The 18,837-nt window shown below is 41.7% G+C and overlaps 1 protein-coding gene across 4 annotated transcripts in view; it reads left to right on the top strand.

The window, feature by feature from the left end:
* The first annotated feature begins 3,537 nt into the window (after nt 1-3,537).
* Nucleotides 3,538-18,837, top strand: part of SUSD4 (sushi domain containing 4) — a 73,570-nt gene continuing 58,270 nt past the window's right edge. For 2 of the 4 annotated variants that reach the window (XR_011094582.1, XM_068676082.1), the window contains exon 1: nt 4,157-4,425. Coding sequence is in view for 3 of the 4 variants with exons in the window: in XM_068676082.1 (XP_068532183.1) it covers nt 4,305-4,425 (121 nt within the window). In the remaining variant the exon portion in view is untranslated. The other 2 variants (XM_068676083.1, XM_068676084.1) reach the window with 2 other exon arrangements.

Raw genomic sequence — 18,837 nt, 5'->3', positions numbered from 1 at the left:
ATTCAACCCTCCCTATGATACCATTTTTTTTTTCTAATAAAATGTAATTAACACTAATTGGTGATACTACACTGATGTCTCATTATTAATGTTTGTGTATTGGTCCCAGATGTGGCTTTATGGTTGTCAGTGATAATGGTTCAGTGAAGAAAAAACATTTCTCCTTTCATATTATATGTCTTTTTCATCAGAGTGCCCTCACATTCAAACAGCAGTGACTATGTTTAGGAATGGGAAATCTCAGTTGCCAGAACTGAGCATCTGCAGAATTAGGTCTCAACTATTTAGGGCTGCTTTTCTCAAGCCACCATAATTGTTAGTGGTTCAGAATTTATCAAAATAATTATTCTCCTAATTGCATACCTGTTCTTGAAAACACACTTACGAGGCAAGACTCTCTTAAAAGCAATCACCTTAAAGCATTCTGTTTAGAATAATTGCTTGCCTGCAATCCCTGCAATTACTGAAGGGACAATAATCATCTTCTTCAGGATGACATAGGTGAGAAAGCTTTTCTTTTTAGATAGGGGTGAAATGAAGCAATGAAATCAAGATTTCCAGAGAGGTGTAAGGGGGCAGGGTAGCCTCTTGTAGAGACAAGCAAACACAATGTCACTGTGAAGAGGTGGGTCTCCAGGTGTGCTCTGAGAGGAATGAAAGCACACTTGGAAATAGAGTGGAAAATACTCAGGGACTCATTCACTCACATATATTAACATAAATATATTGATATTGACTTTTTTTTTTTTTTTTGAAAAGCAGCTGTGTACACTTACATGGTTTAATGATGTATGCCTCACCCAGACACCTTATTTTACTGAAATCCAGGCTTATTAATAGTTCTGATTTAAAACAGAAATGTAGGATATTCCAGGTACAAAGAAAATTGCTTGAATGTCTTACCTGATTTACAGAGAGGACTTAAACTAAACTGGTAAAGTAAGCAATAATTCATATGTTTGTTTGAAAATGTTTGAAAACTTGAGCCTGTTAGGAATAAAATAAATATTATATGTCCTTTGTTGTTATCTGCCATAACCACATGACAAGGTCATTATTAAATCTTAGCCCTTAATAGCTTTACACCTTGCAAGGCATATAGAATTCCTTTTAGTATAATACTGCACTTAATCAAATGATGTTTAAATTATTTTCCTTACATGTAGAATTTTGCATAAAAACATGATGTAAGTGGGCTGGGAAGCTAGGAAGCAATTGTTCTTGTGGCCAATGAAAAAGGAAGCTGGTTTGTGACCAGGATGCCGGAGGATGTATTGCAACAATATGAACTTACAGCCTGGAGTGATGTTCTGCCAACCAAATCTCAGTACTAGTCATTGCCATGTTAGATTTTAATATACTTAATTGCAGGCTTCTGAGTTAAGCTGTACTTTTCTCCATGGACTGACCACCTCTATACTCATTCAACTGCAACTAACCTGCCCTGATGTCTTCTCCACTGTCTCACACTGCCACAAATCTATTCCGTCATTCTCTTCAGCTACAATCACCACTGCATGTACTTCACCCTTACTGGAATCCAACTAAAGAACAAACTTTACCTACACAACAGGCACATCACTGGGACAACTCTTTCTGGATTTTTTTTTTATGAGCAGGTAGAATATGGGTATGGATAAAGCAAAAAAAAAACAAAACAAAAAAAAAAACAAAACAAAAAAAAACACAACTTAATCTCCCAAAGACACACACTGCAACTTTTTGGATTACATCTCTGCTAGGAAATCAAAGGTGCGCACAACCACACTTGGGCCATGGGACCAACCAGCACAGGATAGCTGATCCCCATATCATTAAAGTTCTTTACTGTCCAAAACTGAGAAACTGTACACAAACCACCACCAGGAAATAGACTCTGGCCCATAGTATCTCCTGAACCAGTCTTGGAACTGCTAGGTAGCCCAACCTAATGCTGTGATAACAATTTAACAATACAGAGAAATGAGACTTGGTGTCCTAGAACTGTCAAATGTACTTATGTAGTTGTACTGTCAGTGTCTATAGTGTCTATACACTGACAAAAGTAAAGAGATAAAGGTTTCATAAAACCATAGAATTATAGAATGATTTGGGTTGGAATGGACCTTAAAGACCATTTAATTCCAACCCCCTCACCCTGGTCCCACTAGACCAAGTTGCTCAAAGCCCTGTCCAGCCTGGCTTTGAACACTTCCAGGGATGGGGTATCCACATCTTCTCTGGGCAACCAGTTCCAGTGACTCACCACCCTTATAATAAAGAATTTCCTCCTTATATCTAACCTAAACCTACCCTCTGCCATCCTCCCTTATCCTATCACTACACTCCATGACAAAGAGTCCCTCCCCAGGTTTTCTGTAGGCCCCCTTTAGGTTTTGGAAGGCCACTGTAAGGACTTTTCCTCCTTGCAAGGCCTGTATGCATCTGGGTGTAAAGCCCCCACACACATTGAAAGCTTTGCATTTTAATCAGTGCAAAACAAGAGCAAGGCTAACTTGTGAGGAATATTATCTTTTGTTACTTTGACTTCTAAAATTAAAGCTATCAAATCTGTAACATAAAAATAAAGACTTCCCTATTACAGGTAATAGAAATTGCTTTATTATTCCTCTATCCTACCACTTTAGTAGCCAACAGCTTATTGGCTCAGAAGAAGTATCTCCACCATGTAATTGTGCCTGTGCTGCATTTGCTCAGCATATGAGACTTATTACCAACCTCTTTGGGCTGTCTGGGAAGGTGAAGGTTCAGGAAATTGTACTTGGATGAAAAGGTTCTAGAGTTTCCAAATTTTCCTGTTCAAAAGGAGCAGCAAAGTGATAAAACAGCTGAAAATTGCAACGTCTCCTTTCTTGATGGAAAACCTATATTGCCCTATGAGATACCCCGTCTCTCCAGGGGAGAGTAAAGAGATAAAGAACTACACTTCTTGCAGTGCTCTTTGAACCAATACATGATGCACGCCGATTTGAGCAAAAATCTCTCTTGAATTACTTTAACTTTGAGCATGGAGGAGACAGCATCAGGTAGCTGAAATGCTTAAATGCAGCTCCAGCCCTATGCATATTTTTACCAATATAGCCTATTAACCTAAAAGCATCAGGATATACCATGTCCATATATGACTGTTGGTAGGAGCCCATCTATCTTTGGGTTTGGCCTTGCTGTGTTATGCTTTTTCACAATTGTGTAACAAAACCTCGTTCCCGGGTTCCTGCCCCTCGTGTCCTGCTAGCACAGTGCACCTTGCACACCTGGGGGCAAACACGTCCAGTCTGGTCACTGCCCCATCCTGCTCTTCCCTCATAGACCTCTCAGAGACTTTGCCACACACCAGCTTCGGAAATGTCACCTCTGCGGCTTCGAGGGCGGCTCTGCAGCACCCGGCCGAGCCGTTCTCGCTCCACCAGCAGCCGGCGACGGGGAAATACCCCGGGGCTCCGCACGCCGCAGGTGGCGCCAGGAAACGGAGTCGCGCCGCGGCTGCTCAAGCCGTGAGACTGACTCACGGCCGTGAATTTCCCAGATTGACTGACTAAACCCAGCTTCCTAACAGGCAAAAATCGCTTCAGCCGCCAGGCCTGGCCGGGCAGCCGCTGGGGGAGCGCGCTCCGTGCTACACCCCCCTGGCTCCCACGAGCCGGGAGCGATGCGGCACCGGCATCGGCGCTCCCCCTTGTCTCGCCCCCCGCCTGCTGCCTCCCCGGTGAAGCTCGGGGAGGGAGAAACGCGCTCCTAAAGCCTCCCCCCCTCGGAGCCTCCCGCTCCGGACCCCCTTTAAGCGGCAGCCCCGGCCAAGTTGGCGCACCCCCGACCCCGGGGCTCCCCCCGGCGGGTCCCCCTCGCCGCAGCCCTGCCATGCGTGTGCGTGGCGGCCGGTCCCGCAGCGCAGCAGGGCTGGCTCCCCGCGGCCGCGGCCGGGCGGGCCGGGCAGGTGGGCGCTGCGGCTCCCCGCCGCCCCCCTCCCAGGTAGGGCGAGCCGCGCGTGTGCCGCCGCGCGTCCGTCCGTCCGTGTGTCTGTCGGTCTGTCTGTCCGTGGGTCTGTCCGAGGTGCCCCGCAGGTACAGCGGCGGCGGGGGCCGGGTGCGCGCCCCCGGAGGGGAGGGATGGGGAGAAGGGGGGACGGAGGAGGGGGGCGGCGCGGGGGCCGCCGCAAGGCGCCGCGCGGGGAGCGGAGGCGGCGGAGGCGGCGGCGGCGGGGGCGCCCCGCGGAGAGCCGGCGCGCAGCCCCGGGCAGCGGCAAAGCCGGCGCGGCTCTCTTCGTTGCAGGCGGCGGCGCCCCGGATGCCCGTGGCGGGCAGAAGATGTGCCATGGGAAGCAGGCGAGCGGCGGCGGTGCCCTCCCGGCGGCGAGGCGGCGGGCGCTGGCCGCGGCGCTGTGGCTGCAGCTGGCGCTGAGCCTCGGCCCCGGGCCGGCGGCGGGCGGTGAGTGAGCGGCGGCGGCCCCGGCCCCGGCCCCCTCCTCCGCACCCCCTGCCCCGCGGAGCCTCCCCGAAGCCCCGGCCCGGCGGAGGGGGAGCGGGGAAACTTCCTCCCCCTGCGCCCGGCGCCCTCCGAGGGGAGCGAAGCGGGGCTGTCCCCCCTATCCCCCCCCCAAAAGCCTCGCCCCCGGGCGCCGAGCATCTCGCTGGGGACCGCAGCCTCAGCCCGGTCCCTGCTGGGGAGAGGTTGCGGGCGGGGGGTACGGCACGGTTTTCAAACAGCGCGTTCTGGTTTTTTCTTTTTTTTTTTTTTTCTTTCTTTTTTTTTTTTTTTTTCTTTAATTAAAAACCAAACAGCCTTCCCCCAGCCCAGTCCCACTCGGACATCTCCTCGATCGCTCGCGGGGCAGATCCCCGCGCGGCTGGGGAAAAGCAGAAATCCGGGGATGAAGCAGGCGATTTGGGTCTAAAAACTGAGCGATTGGAATGTCCTTCAGCGCTCTCCTCGTGGAGGAAGGGCCAGTTCTTCTCTGGCCTTTTTCATTTTAATTACATTTTCGCGCAGTCGTTTTAAATTGTTGAGCCTCTGAGATATTTTGAGCAGGTACATTTAATTACAAAATTGCTTGAAACTGATTCCATAATTAGATCTGGATTGCTGGAAAAGTCTTAAAGTAAACTGCTCTGCTGTAAAATGAACTTAGCTGTGATAATGAGAGCAGCTTCCTATTTCTACTCCGGCATGGCATTACGTTTTCGTATCGGGGAAATAAGCCATTTCGTGATTGAATCACATCACTAATGGCAGGCAGAAATCAATATAAAAATTGCACGGGCTTCTTCTCATGCCAAAGGCATATGCCAAAATTTTCCAACTTGAATGCCTGAGCCCAAGCAGCTCCAATCCACATGTGTTTTCTGCCACTGAACATGGAATTGCTGAAATACCACTGAAGAGGACCTCAAGAGGTCATCTTGTCCATCCCCCTCCTGAGGTGATTCAGTCATAATTTTCTTTCTCAAGACTGTAATGACATTTTCCAATAGAAATCCCATGACTGCAAATGTGATTCCAGCTAAATAAGCTTTTAAACTGTTGCAGTCTCTGGTAATCCCTCTTTAGAAATCAATGGCATTTTCTGCAACTGCGTTACCCTTGGTTTCCCGGGCAGCTCACATTTCAGCATGGTGATGACATTCTCGTGCGTTCCTTCCAATTGTAGTCAGGTGAGCTCCTGTCCTTCTCTAGCTTCCTTTTTATGGCTTCATTCATAAAAAAAGAGAGACTGGCCCAAGGATCCCCTCCTCCCCAAAGCCATGTATATACTACTGTTTCATTGTCAACATTTATTTAGCTGATCGGTGCAAGAGGTTCTTTAAAATACAGTTTATGTTTCCCTTGAAAGTAGTAGTTTTCTTTGCAGCCTGCAATACATTCTTCTGTGATGTTGATTGACGTTAGTACTGATGCTTTTCACCTTGGCAGTGTAGCTAATTCTCTATCAAATTACATTTATAAGGCTTTTTAGGCTCATTCAAGAAAAAAAATTCTTGTCCAGAGTCTAGGAAAAGGTAATACACCGAACACTTGAGCATGATTAAAATAACTGGTGAAAAAGATTTATTTCTCTTTCTAAGTTATTACTGCTATTATTTTCTAGTGTGGTTGTACTGGGAAGTCATGCACTATATAAATACCTGTAAATGTACAGATCTTTCATGTGGTTGATATATGGTTGATAGGTTTTTTTAATATCTTGAATCATTTGGGTGGTGAAATAATGAGCTTTGTAATTAGAGCAGAGGACTGCACATTAGGATTCCTCCTATTTTATGCTGTGTTGTGTCTGTGAGGAAGCTTACTGTGCTTACATAGCTCCCTGTGAAGGCTCAGCTTTTGAGTCTTCAGTCTGTGACCCAGAGTTTGAGAACTAAGCAGCTGTTATCATCAACCAAAGTTGTGGTTTCCCAGGACCTCTGCAAATTTTGTTTCTGTCGGACTTGCATTTTATGGATTTGTGTATCTAGATGGGAGGCACACAGCATTACTGACTACTTTGGAAAATGTAGTCCCAAATTTCTCTTTATATCTTCTCATTATCCGTTAAATAAGGATAATAGTAGTTCTCTCAGAGATTTGAAAAGAGATTTGATGACATTTAATGAAAATACTATGGAGGTGGAAAGAATTTATTTCAAAAGCTTTAGAAAAACTGCATTGACAGGATGCTAAAATAAAAAGCATCTCACATATTAAAAATGAAAATGAATAGCTAATATTTTTCTGTAAATCCATCTACTGCTTATATTTTGGATTTCATTTATAGCTTCCTCCCTTCTTTATTTGATATCAGAATTTCATTCCTGTAATAATCCTATCATGACTTGTGTGACTCCTTCTATTTTCTGACTAAGCCCTATTGATTGTCACGTTCCACCATTTCACCCCAAATCAATACCACTTATGACTCCTTTTTTTTTTCTTGTCAATAACCCTACAGAGAATAACTCTGTTTATTACATTCTGATGTTCTCAAAAGTGGATCTAGCAGAAAATTTGCTATAGAAGTGAACTCAAATGAACAAACCTTTCAGATGTCAATATACCTCCTCATTCCTCCCTCATGTATTTAACTCTGCTGACACCAAGGATAAAGTAAATCTCTCACACTTCAGCTTGCAGCTTTCATCTAATCATCTTTGTTTATCTTGCTTTTTGCTATTATTCAGTAGTGAAAGAAAAAAAGAAAAGAAAGAAAATAAGAAGGATCAAGATGGGAAGGCTAGTAACAGGAAAAACAGAACACATATATGGATGGGGCTGATGACACATTATTTTGGAGTTTTTAGCCATGTGCAGAGTTCACTGTGGTATTGAGAAAATAGAAGCAAAAATATATTTTTACATTTATATCAGATTCCTGGAATTATATTAAAATGTCAGGGGGAAAAATCTAAAAGGAAAAGGAGAAAAAAGTTCAGGAAACTTCTGGTTTTGTGGTTTGTTATGTGGCCTTGGAATTTTGTCATTGTCCCTGGATTGTCTCCTGGGCACATTCCTGTTTCTCTTTCCTAGGTCAGTGGGCAATCTTTGTTCTTCTGCAATATTGGTCTTATGCATGGCTCCATGGAGAGGCTCAGGGCTGCGTGTCTGTAGGCTTGAATGGGGCCTTAGGCTATCACTTGGTCTTATAAGCTTGCCTCAAGCAGGGTCAGGTGTAATAGTGCCCTTCTGGACAGATGTTTGTTTAATCTCATTCTCAAAAAGTTTTTCACAGTAAACATTCTGTGTAGCTGCTGCTTCTCAGCTTTGTGTTTGTCTTTCATGTTTGGTCTTCTGCTGCAGACTGAATATCTCCTGCTTCTTCAAACCTTTCTTACATCTATCTGCATCATACTTCATTCAGACCCAGTCTTGCTGACCTTCGTCACCATGAGATATGCTGCCCATGTTTTTTTCTAGACCCAAGCTGAGTTTTTATAGCTTTGTGATTTTATTGCATAGCACTGAAGTTTTGGTTATACCTGCCTTTGGATGTAGTGGCTACCAAAACCATATCCCTCAGGTTTCTATGTATGGGGTGCTTGTTTCCTTGGGGTAAGATATGTTTTCTGTGTGGTAATGAGGCAGACCCAAACTAGGGCTAATTTTTTGTCTATCTGCAGTTGCTTTCAGCAACAGAAAACACCCAAAGATTCCCTGTAACTTCTTTACATAATTTTTTCACATTATAAAGACTGTTTTCTGAAAAGTCTGAATGTTTCCTGATACATTAAGTCTGTAGTTAGTGTATTTTACTCACTCCTTCTTAATGTGTCTGCTTCACCTGTCAAATGAAACAGACATTTTGGCCTAGAATTGCCTGCACATTTTGCAAAATCATCAGATACTTTGCAGCATTGTTTTTAACATCCAACTTATTGGAGGAGCTGGATATTTTGCAAGGAACAAAGTTCTCATGCTGCCACATCATCTCAGTTCAAGCCCTAGATCCCATGCAACTTCTGTTCCCCTCTTTGCAGACTCAGGTTGACATTTCAGTTCAATTTTGTGTCCAGTTTGTATCCAAGGGGCAAGGCCAGCCACATCTTAGCATGAGAGCTCATCACCCATCATAGGGGCACATCCTCCCACCTGCAACCTTGGAAGAGATGGGCATATTTGATGGATGAATCTCAAAACCAGTTTCTTAGCAGCTTGCAATAAGGTTTGTCCCTGATTTACTGTAGGATTAGGAGACCGAAGTCAGCTTCACTTCACCATTTTGCTCTCGTTTCCAGGATCACACCAGAGTATCTTTGATCTTTGTATTATGGATGATTACAACTTCAGAAGAATGAGTTAATTACTCTTTGCTTCATTATATCATCTGTAAAGTAGATAAGCAATTTATTTCACGGAAATGTTATGAGACAGTTGAAGAAAATGTAACAGGAGAGAAAATATGAATTTTAGCAAAATATAAAGTAGTTCACCACAGTGAAAAGTTATGTAATATTTGTAATTTTTTGTTGTATGGGTTCCTAATTAAATAGTCTTAAAAAGATTAGGAAGATTTTATCTCTCTCTCTCTCTCTCTCTCTCTTTTTTTTTTTTTTAATTTTAGAACTTTTTATGGATTATTTTTTTTCCTATGGCCTGGATCACTATTTTTTCCCCAAATATTATCTACCTCTGAGTGAAATTCATTATTTTACAAAGAAATTCGCAATGTTCAAAATGTTCAAAGAAGAAAACTTTGCACTCATGCTGTGCATTCCAGTGAGGATTTAGGCATGAAAAGGACAATGAAACATTGTCCAAATTCATATTTGCTATATGCATGTGCTTCTATGAACAAAACAAAAACAAATCAAAAAAACATGAGCTGCATTTGGAGGTTAACATAAACTGGTCAGAAAATGAGTTCAAGGGATAAAGTGGTGTAGTGTGTACAATTCAGTTTAGTAAGTGTAAAAATCAGCTTTGCTTACATATTAAGGAGGAAGAAGGTACATATATCATACCAAATTCAGCAGTTTAACTGTAAAACAAATATCTCTTCACTTGGTTTTACATCTTCCTCTCAGCTACTTTCTTTGATGTCACACAAGCAGAACATAATGAAACATCTTCCAGGTGGTACATCTACTCGATTTCACAGCGGAGCTGTGCAGTGGCAATTTTCAATGTACACACTTGCACCTTCTGACAGTCTTACACTCCCAATGGCAAGGTTGCCCGTGTGATTTGTCCAAGCTGAATTATTTCTTTCTCCATGTATTCAGGACAGTGGAAGAAGTTGTTGATGCCGTCTGCGCAGACTGAGCACCTGCTGGTACAATGCTCTTGTTGGATCACCCTCGAATCATGAATCCTTTTGGCTTCTCATAACAACTTTCAAATTGTATAGCACCCATAACAGGTTGTTCTTCTGCTTGTTAGAAAGATTCAGTGACTTAAAGACATTTCAAGTAAGAAACAGTTCTTTCCATAGACTGAGAAGAGATCCTCTGGATCTTAGTCCAGCATTTTGTTCTTTAAATAGAACATGGGGAAATTCCTAATCTACATTTGTATGATACAGCCTTCATAGTAGGAATTTTTGGTTGTGACTCTCCTATAACTGAAATGAGCAGCAGACTTCCTATTCACATAAATTGCTACTTAAGCAAATCACAGAGGAAGCTTTTCCAGTGTAGTTTATTTGCCTTACTCCTTTATGTCTGAGATAGCACAGGGCATTTTTCCAGATGCTGAAAGCCTGGATCTCCTCTTATCATTCTCCTGAATGATAAAAAATAAATAAATAAAAAATAAAACAATGTTGTAAGTTAGGCTTCAGCACTGAAAAGTCGTATCACATGTTTTCTCAGAATGAACAACACATATTAATAGGAATGATATTTCTGCTTTGCTCAGTCATGTGGTTCATGATAATAGTTTACACAAAAGCACAACATCAGAAAAGTGTTACATGTACTTTTTAAATAATTCTACCATACTTCAGTAGTTAGAGAGGAGAAGAGCTCTGCATGACTATGAAACTTTGTGCAGATTGTGGCATGAGTGCTGTTGGGTTATACTACCCATTGCAGTTTAGAAATCAGTGGATACATGGGGACACTGTAAAATATAAGTTCAGATAACAACTGTTTGCTGATGAAAACAGAAGTTGTAATGTGAAGAACATAAAAGGATGAAATAGAGATAGCGACTGGTTCCTCTCTGTTTAATTTGCTTACTGCGGCTGGTGAAGCTGTGTGAAACATAGAGATGAGAAGCACACCAGGGCTAAGGGTGCAGCAGAGCTGTGCAAAGCCAAGTTCTGCACTTAGTAAAAATTCACGAAATCTTAAAAAAGCTTAGGTTTGCTTGGGAAATGAAAAGAGGAGACAGGGCTTACAACAGACTGAAGAAGAAAACAGGTTAGGTTACAAAGGGTTAGATTATATGGAAGCTGGCTTATCAACAGGATCATGAGATAGTGTCCTAAAATAGTGTTTTTTACTCTGGTAAAGAAAAAAAAAAAAAAGATAATCAGGGGAATTGCTATTTTGCTGGACTCCCATTCCTGAGACTTGGAGAATATAGTAAAGAGAAGAGATAGTCTTTGAAAGCACAAAGCCTTTAGATCTTTTTTTTTGGTAGAGCACAATGGCAGCACGTAAAGTTGTTGACCTGTCAGGAGACTGGAGAGATTCAAGAGAAAAGCTCTCATACATGCTGGGAAAGAGAAGATGCTCAGACATAGAAACCAGTAAAATTGTATTCTGTTCTCACTTTCGTCATTAACATCTGTGAACGCAATACAGTTAAAAACAAACAAATAAATGAACAAACAAACAAAAACTCTGGCACAAAAATGTGCTTTCTGTATTTCTGGAGGTAGGACAATAAGCTTGAGAGGAGAATCACAGATATAGGACTGGAAAAGACCTCAGAAGCAGTTGTAGATCATCCTCCAACCCAGAACAGGACCCACATTTATATCCTCACTGTCTGGGATACTCTAGGGATTTTGGTCTCTCATGGAATTCCTAAGTGCTGCTTCCTCCAGTGTGCTGCCTGTCAGTTAAAGTGTGCTAGTGCTGTGTCCATGGCCAGCCTGAGTGATGCTACCACTTCTCTGGCTCAGGAGTGGGAGAATCCTGACTGCTCCTACCCAGCAAAATGTCTTTGAAAAGCTAGATGTTAGTTAACAGTCTGACAGCTAAGGTATGGCTGCACATGCCCTACATACATTCATATATTGCTGCCAACACAGAAAGAGATTGTGATTCTTCATGGTTTAAGTTAATTTTTTCTGGTTTAGTTAAGGTCGCAGCTGAGCTTGTATTTAACATTAGATCAGAAATCTTGGCAGCAGCTTTCAAAAAGGTCAGGTTTGCCTTGCAATTTTGGAAGAAATTGCAAGGATTTTCCAAAGTCACATGTGGAAAGAATCAGAAATAAAACTTGGGGATCTCATATTAAAAATGCCTATTTGCAAAGGCTGTTATCTTCAGGGACATTAGACCAATGTACACATTATTTTACTGTTTATCTCCACTTAGACAAACAGTTGATGTTTTTAGGGATGTTTTTTACACATTATTTTACTCAGAGAAAACTCAAATGACCCACTTAGAACTGTAAATAAATAATAAATAATTTGGTCTCCTGTAAATTGGACTTATAAAATAGCTTGTTTATGATTACTAGCTTTGCAGTAATCTTGAAGGAATTAAGATAAAATGATGCTATTATGAGTAATGGTAAAAAATTAGAATACACAGACTTTTTCTTGGTCTCGTAAAATGCAAAACATCCTTCTCTCTTCTCAAGCATCCTCCAGGACCCCAGAAAGTACAGTGCTACAGCTGTTTTGGAGGAACATGAGACAGCTGCAAGCACAACACTGACTCCTGCTCTATATTCCCCTTAGCTTCAGAGATAACCACCCTAGGCAGTCCTTCCCATTGTTGACTCTTACGAGTACACGCGCCCTTTTTTGCATGCCTTTTTTTTGCTTTCTTCTGTGAGGCATGAAGTTCTTCTCTGAGGCCAGGAAAGATGCATGGAAGATCTTTTCACTATATGGGAGTGATGGTGGACAGTCAGCTGAATATGAGCCAGCAGTGTGCTCAGGTGGCCAAGAAGGCCAACGGCATCCTGGCTTGTATCAGAAACAGTGTGACCAGCAGGGCTAGGGAGGTGATCGTCCCCCTGTACTCGGCTCTGGTGAGGCCGCACCTCGAGTACTGTGTTCAGTTTTGGGCCCCTCGCTACAAGAAGGACATCGAGGTGCTTGAGCGGGTCCAGAGAAGGGTGACGAAGCTGGTGAGGGGCCTGGAGAACAAGTCCTACGAGGAGCGGCTGAGGGAGCTGGGCTTGTTCAGCCTGGAGGAGGCTCAGGGGCGACCTTATTGCTCTTTACAGATACCTTAAAGGAGGCTGTAGTGAGGTGGGGGTTGGCCTGTTCTCCCACGTGCCTGGTGACAGGACGAGGGGGAATGGGCTTAAGTTGCGCCAGGGGAGTTTTAGGTTAGATGTTAGGAAGAACTTCTTTACTGAAAGGGTTGTTAGACATTGGAACGGGCTGCCCAGGGAGGTGGTGGAGTCACTATCCCTGGAAGTCTTTAAAAGACGTTTAGATGTAGAGCTTAGGGATATGGTTTAGTGGGGACTGTTAGTGTTTGGTCAGAGGTTGGACTCGATGATCTTGAGGTCTCTTCCAACCTAGAAATTCTGTGATTCTGTGATTCTGTGATATGTAGCTACAGTTAATAGCACCTGGAGTTACATGGGGAAGCTGGAATGCATGATGTGGTGGCAGCACAGCACTCCTCCTGCACCTGGCTATAGCTATCCCAGAGGTGCAGTCATTTGTAGTCCTACCTCTTTCTGCAAGCATTAAGCATGCATAGTTATCTGAAACAACAAAATCCTTAATTTACACACCTTATAATGACTACTTTTTTTTTTTTTTTTTTAAATATCTTTTATACCCCTATACAAATTACTCTGCTGTAGTCTGGTCTTCTGGCAGCATTCAGGTACCTGTAGCAGTATAATATCCACACTTTAAAGCTCTCTCTCTTCCTCTACCTATATGACTCATATTCCAAAAAATAAGGTTGTTGTTTCAAGCTTCAGCCCCTTATTTTTGAAGAATGGCACTCAGAAATGATTGTCCAGATGGAAGAGTCCATCCTTCAAATACAGCAGAGACATTCACTGCTGATAGCCTGTGCCACTGTTGCCCTTATCCACTGTGTTTATCTCAGGACCCAGCACACAAGGGATACTCTCTACTACTCATTTTGTCAAAGTCAGTCTGATTCAAAGAAGCCTGGCTACCTTAGTACAACGTGAAAATCCAGTGAAAGTATTCACCAAACAGAATATGCAAATTATGGCAAATGTGAGCAGCTGAAGTGCAGCTCCATCATATCTGTGATTTCCTTGAAATTGGGTCACTGTTGAGCACACTACTGCACACTGCCTGTACAAAGTGCAGTGGAAGAAATTTCAGGAAAGGACTCACAGACCAGCAGGAGTATCTGGTTATACAGGGAGGGCACATAACTGTTTTTGTGTATACCTGTGCATTAATGTACTTAAGTGTGCCCATATTAATCTTACATGCAGATAGCTAGCTAGATGCATGCATATATGGTGGATATGAGTAAGAAACTCAAACAAACAAACAAAAGAATAAAAAAACAGCAATGAATTGTTAAAACATGCTATTCTCACTGAGAGTCATTTCAAGGTTCTTATGCTTCTTCTTACAAAGTTGGTTTTCATACTGGAAAATAGATGAGTGTTGCCTTTAGTGGTTCCATTTGTGTGCAAAGGTGATACTGAATGGAGAAGAGAATAGAGTTGAGTGTATTTAGATTCTATTTCATTTTTATTTCATATACAGTAATAGTAAAGAAGGGGTTCTTCATTCCTCAAACCTATTCCATTTTGAAGAGAAATCCGTAAGATAAATCACATTCACTGGGAGGGGGGGGGATTTTGTCAAAAACAGGCTGCAAATGCCTTTTTGGAAGTACCCTTAATGTGATGTGAGGTATCTTTCCTAGATGCTACTAATAGACATATTTTCCAACTCTGGGTTCAGCATGTGTGAAAATTTTTTTTGGTTCTTCCCAAAGGCTCTCCGTGAGACCTTGTACATAGAGGAAATATATCTATGCAGTTCAGAAAGCTGCTATGTCAGCCAGGCCAAGTTTATGGGGACCTCACTTGAGAAAGCAGACTGAAAAAATTGTATTTAAAACATTCTTTTAGTATTTCAGCATTATTAAATTATAAAAATGTAAAGCGACACTCATTCAAAGGGGCTCAGGATTATGTCAGCTAAAAAGATTTTGTTGCAGTGCATTAATATCTCAGGTAAATGACTCATTACATTTGCCTTCCTGGCCTCTTTAAAATGGTGATTTAAAAATGCAGAGTTCCAGAGGAAATAGTTACATGTCTGATTTGAAGTCTGAAAATTATTTTTTTCCAAGGAAACAGTGTAAGAGTCCCCAGTTACAACTGTGTAGTCACCTTAGCACTTGATGTTTATGGTCACTTTTTGACGTACTTAATCTCAGTTTAATTCTTTGGTTGTTTTATCAGAGGAAAAAGCATCATTTGCTATTGTATCTACATAGATACTGTCAGAACACATTCTTTTCCATATGCTGATTTTTTTCTGTCTCTGCAGTCAAGTGATTCTGTTATAAAATCTACAAAACTAAAGCAGCACAGGGAGCTGCTGCAGAATTTCAGAAGCCATAGAGAGTGGCAGCATACCGTGAATAGTAACACAATGCTGCTATCTGCTAGCTTGGATATACCATTTGCTGTTGTTTCCCCGATCTGAACTTTTTTGGAAATAGGGTGACATGGGGATTTTCCTATTCATCATTTTTCCATTTCTCCAGTGAATTTCCTTTCTCACTCAGAAGCAGTACTTCAGTCCTAGAGGGCTCTGATCAGCCAGCATCATTTCCAGTACCCACAAGGGCAAATTTGGATCTTCAACTTTGTCTCCTAAACCTGACCTTGACAAATTAAGAGGTAGGGGTCTGTAGAGGTTGTATAAGGTGAAGAGATTTGGCCTTATGAAACTGTTCTCAAATAAAAGAGTACAGAGTTCCAGGCATCTGTCTGACCTGGATGGGCAGTTCTCCCAACTGAGTTGGGAAGTTCAGGTACTTCCTTCATGTACTTCTGGTAAGGTTGTTTTTTTTGGCACCATGCTCAGAGTCCATGTCCATGTTCCCATTTGGTAAATTTTTCTGCTGCTGGGCATGTGAATGAAATCTTCCTGTCCTAATGCTTAGTGAGTGGACCTAACAGGGATGTGAAAAGGCCACAAGCTGGGAGGGGATGCTGGCTTCAACTTCAGACAGCTCTTTGTATATACTAGTAGGAGGATTCTCATTTATCAAGCTAGCTCACAGCAAGCTGGGAGGTCAAGAATTCTTTCTTCAGGCACTCTGAAGACCACTCATTCTTGTCCTCCTCCTTGTGAGTCTTGTCAGTCCAGAGTTATCTCCTCCTCTGACCTACTTTCAAAAGTGCTTACCTGAAAATAAAACGAACATTTGGACAACTGCCTTTTCTGGGAGATACTTCTGGAAAGTTACAAGGCACTTCAACAATGTTTAATATGCTTCTTTTATAATTTGGCTGCTGTTCAGCCTTCTACATATTATCTGGTCTATCCGTCTAGATCAGCTAGGTTTTAAAAATTCTTTACAAACACTTGATAACTATTTTAACTTGATCTCTAATACCAAAAACAGACAGAAAAAGAAAAAGAAAGTAAGAAGACAGGTTGTCTGTAGCAAATGGGGAAAGGCAAAAAAAGGAAAAAGAAGGTTTAAGGGATATGCTACTTGGAGGGTTATATATATCTTCCTTTTTCTTCCCAACAATGTTAACAGTAATTTCAGTCTTGACTCTCTTATTGGGCTTGACTGGGTTATTTTTGTTTATTCCTGAACTATCATGTAGAGATTTGAAACCAAGAACAGGTAGGTGCCCACTTACTTGTGCTTGTGTTCTTAATAACATTTTGTGTGTAGCAGGAAGAGAGTGATTCTGTGCATATAAGCCTAATGACCTGAATTTGTAAAGTTAAATAGCAACATTGCTGCTGGCATGACTCACTATTATTTTTAGCTCTGAAGGGGAGATAGTGGATCAAAGGTTCATCTTTCCACACCAGTTGTGTCTTTTGTTGAACAATCTGATCTTACTGAGAGGTTTAACCTTCCTGCTTCTGTTTTTAATCAGACTTCTGCAAGATGCTATGCATCTGTTCCATCTCTTTTCATAATAGCCTCACTCTTTGAGAGAATGTCTCTCTGCTCCTCTTGTGTGGTAGGGATCCTTGCTTAGTATTTCTGAGGACTGTGACTTTGGAACATGAATTGTTGCTAGAAACAGTCAAAGGAGAAGGTAACTGATGTAACTGAAACAGCAACAGAGAAGTTTTGCATGGGTTTCATGCTAGTCAAAGCATTTCCATTCAGAATGCTAGCTGTTTTATTTTTAAAGAATATTTTTCATGGGTAAATATTTTGGAGATGATGACACAATAAAGAAAGAATTATATTTTCCTGCGTGATAACCGATCCAGACTCAGCTTGGAAAATTACACTGATTCTGAAAGCTTTTGTTACTGGCTTTATACATGAAAACATCGGTCCTCCTCCCGAACACCGGCTACGTGTGTTGAGGCCGTGCTTCAAGGACGTGGTCAATCATCACTCATTTGTGGGAAGTAAAGAGTAATTTCTTTCCTCTGCACTTCCATATAGCCTTCATTTGTTTTATTAGTTTGTTTTCCTCCCTTCTTTTTATTTTTCCCTTTTCCCCTCCCTTTTCCCCTTTCCCTTTTTATTTCCCTTTAGTTAAATTGTTTAGATCATAATAATTTTTATTTAATTATTATTATTATTTCCCTTTAATTAAATTATCCTTATCTCAACCCGTGAGTTGTTCTTCGCTTTACTTCTCCCCCTCATCATCTAAAAGAGGGGGAGTGAGAGAGCAGTTGTGGGGTTTAGCTGCCCAACACGGTATAACCACCACAGTCCTTTGCACAGATCAGCAGGTTGTGTGGGCTCTTTGTTCCTACTAGGCTTACCTGGGAAATGAACTGCTCATTAAAATCCACTGTTGCACCCAAGCAACGCTAACCTTGAGTTTCTAAGTAAAGATGAGTGAAGGGTGCTATCAGATTTGGACGAGAAAAAAGTTAAGTGACTTTGGGGGATAGGAACTGTTTTAGAATTGGTTTAGGCACTTACGTACATTTAAAATCTATAGACTTTCAGTGAAACAAAATTTGAATAACGCCTTTGTAATTTACACTGAATTATTTTCAGAAAGCATCACCCTTTCCTTTTCTAAAGCAAGGTGTAAAAGATGCTCACTGAGTCACACACTGAAGTTTTCTTCTTTCTAGTCTAAAGAGAGTTCTTCTTGGGTAAAGCACCCTAGATGCCTGTAGGTCCTTCACAGTCAGCACTACAGATGTCTTTGGAAGTTTTTCTTTAAGCTCACACTTCTTTTGCTAATGAACAGGGAGCTCAGAGCTGTGTGCAGAGATTTCTCTTCATCATTGTGAGTAGATAACTAATTTTATTACCTGAGGAGGATACAAATCCTGAGCTAGTCTGAGGTATGGGATGGGCAAGCAACATGCTGCTGCCTTTCAGATACTTGCTAATAGGATGACCAAAGCAAAAACAGATTACATGGGGTTTAGGTCTTTGACAGTAGCTCATAGTGGTTATGCAGCATATTTGATGAGGAGATTTCTGCGTGCATGTACATGAAAGTGAATAAAAGAATTTTTATTTATTTATGTTTTTAATCACAGTGGAAAACAGCACATACAGAAACCTTTTACTGGGGAAACAAACAAACAAACAAATGTATTCAAATCTAATTTGAATTATTTCCTAAGAAAGACATATAATGGTGAATATGAATTGAGTGATAATAGTCTGTTCCCCATAATCAAAACTCATTCTGCTACATATGGAAGATTTATTGCAGCCAAAGAGGGCTCAGATAAAGGGCAGAGAAAAAGGAATACAGGGGAAGAACGTGCCTTGCATTATCAAGGGACTGCAAACTTAGATAAAGTAAGACACGGACATTTTGTCAAATAAGTTGGGTATGTAAGTTTAAAGCTTGCTCTAGGCAGTTTTAACTTAGCCAGCACTAAGAGCAGCTGATAACCCAAAGTGACACTGACCTTGGCAGACTCACAAGGGTAAGCTTTGCACAGGGATGAATTATTTCTTGATCAGCTGTTCAAGTATGAGAGGCACTGTCCAGTTTTCCTTCTGTATTGATTATGGATCTTTTATCCCAGAGCAGACATTGACTGCAGATAGTGGAATTAGAATCAGTCTATGTTTATTTGAG

This window comes from Anas acuta, chromosome 3, assembly GCF_963932015.1.
Source record: "Anas acuta chromosome 3, bAnaAcu1.1, whole genome shotgun sequence".
In the NCBI taxonomy this organism is placed as follows: Eukaryota; Metazoa; Chordata; class Aves; order Anseriformes; family Anatidae; genus Anas; species Anas acuta.
Note: the sequence above shows the minus strand (reverse complement) of the source record. Positions and strands in the feature narration are given on the sequence as shown.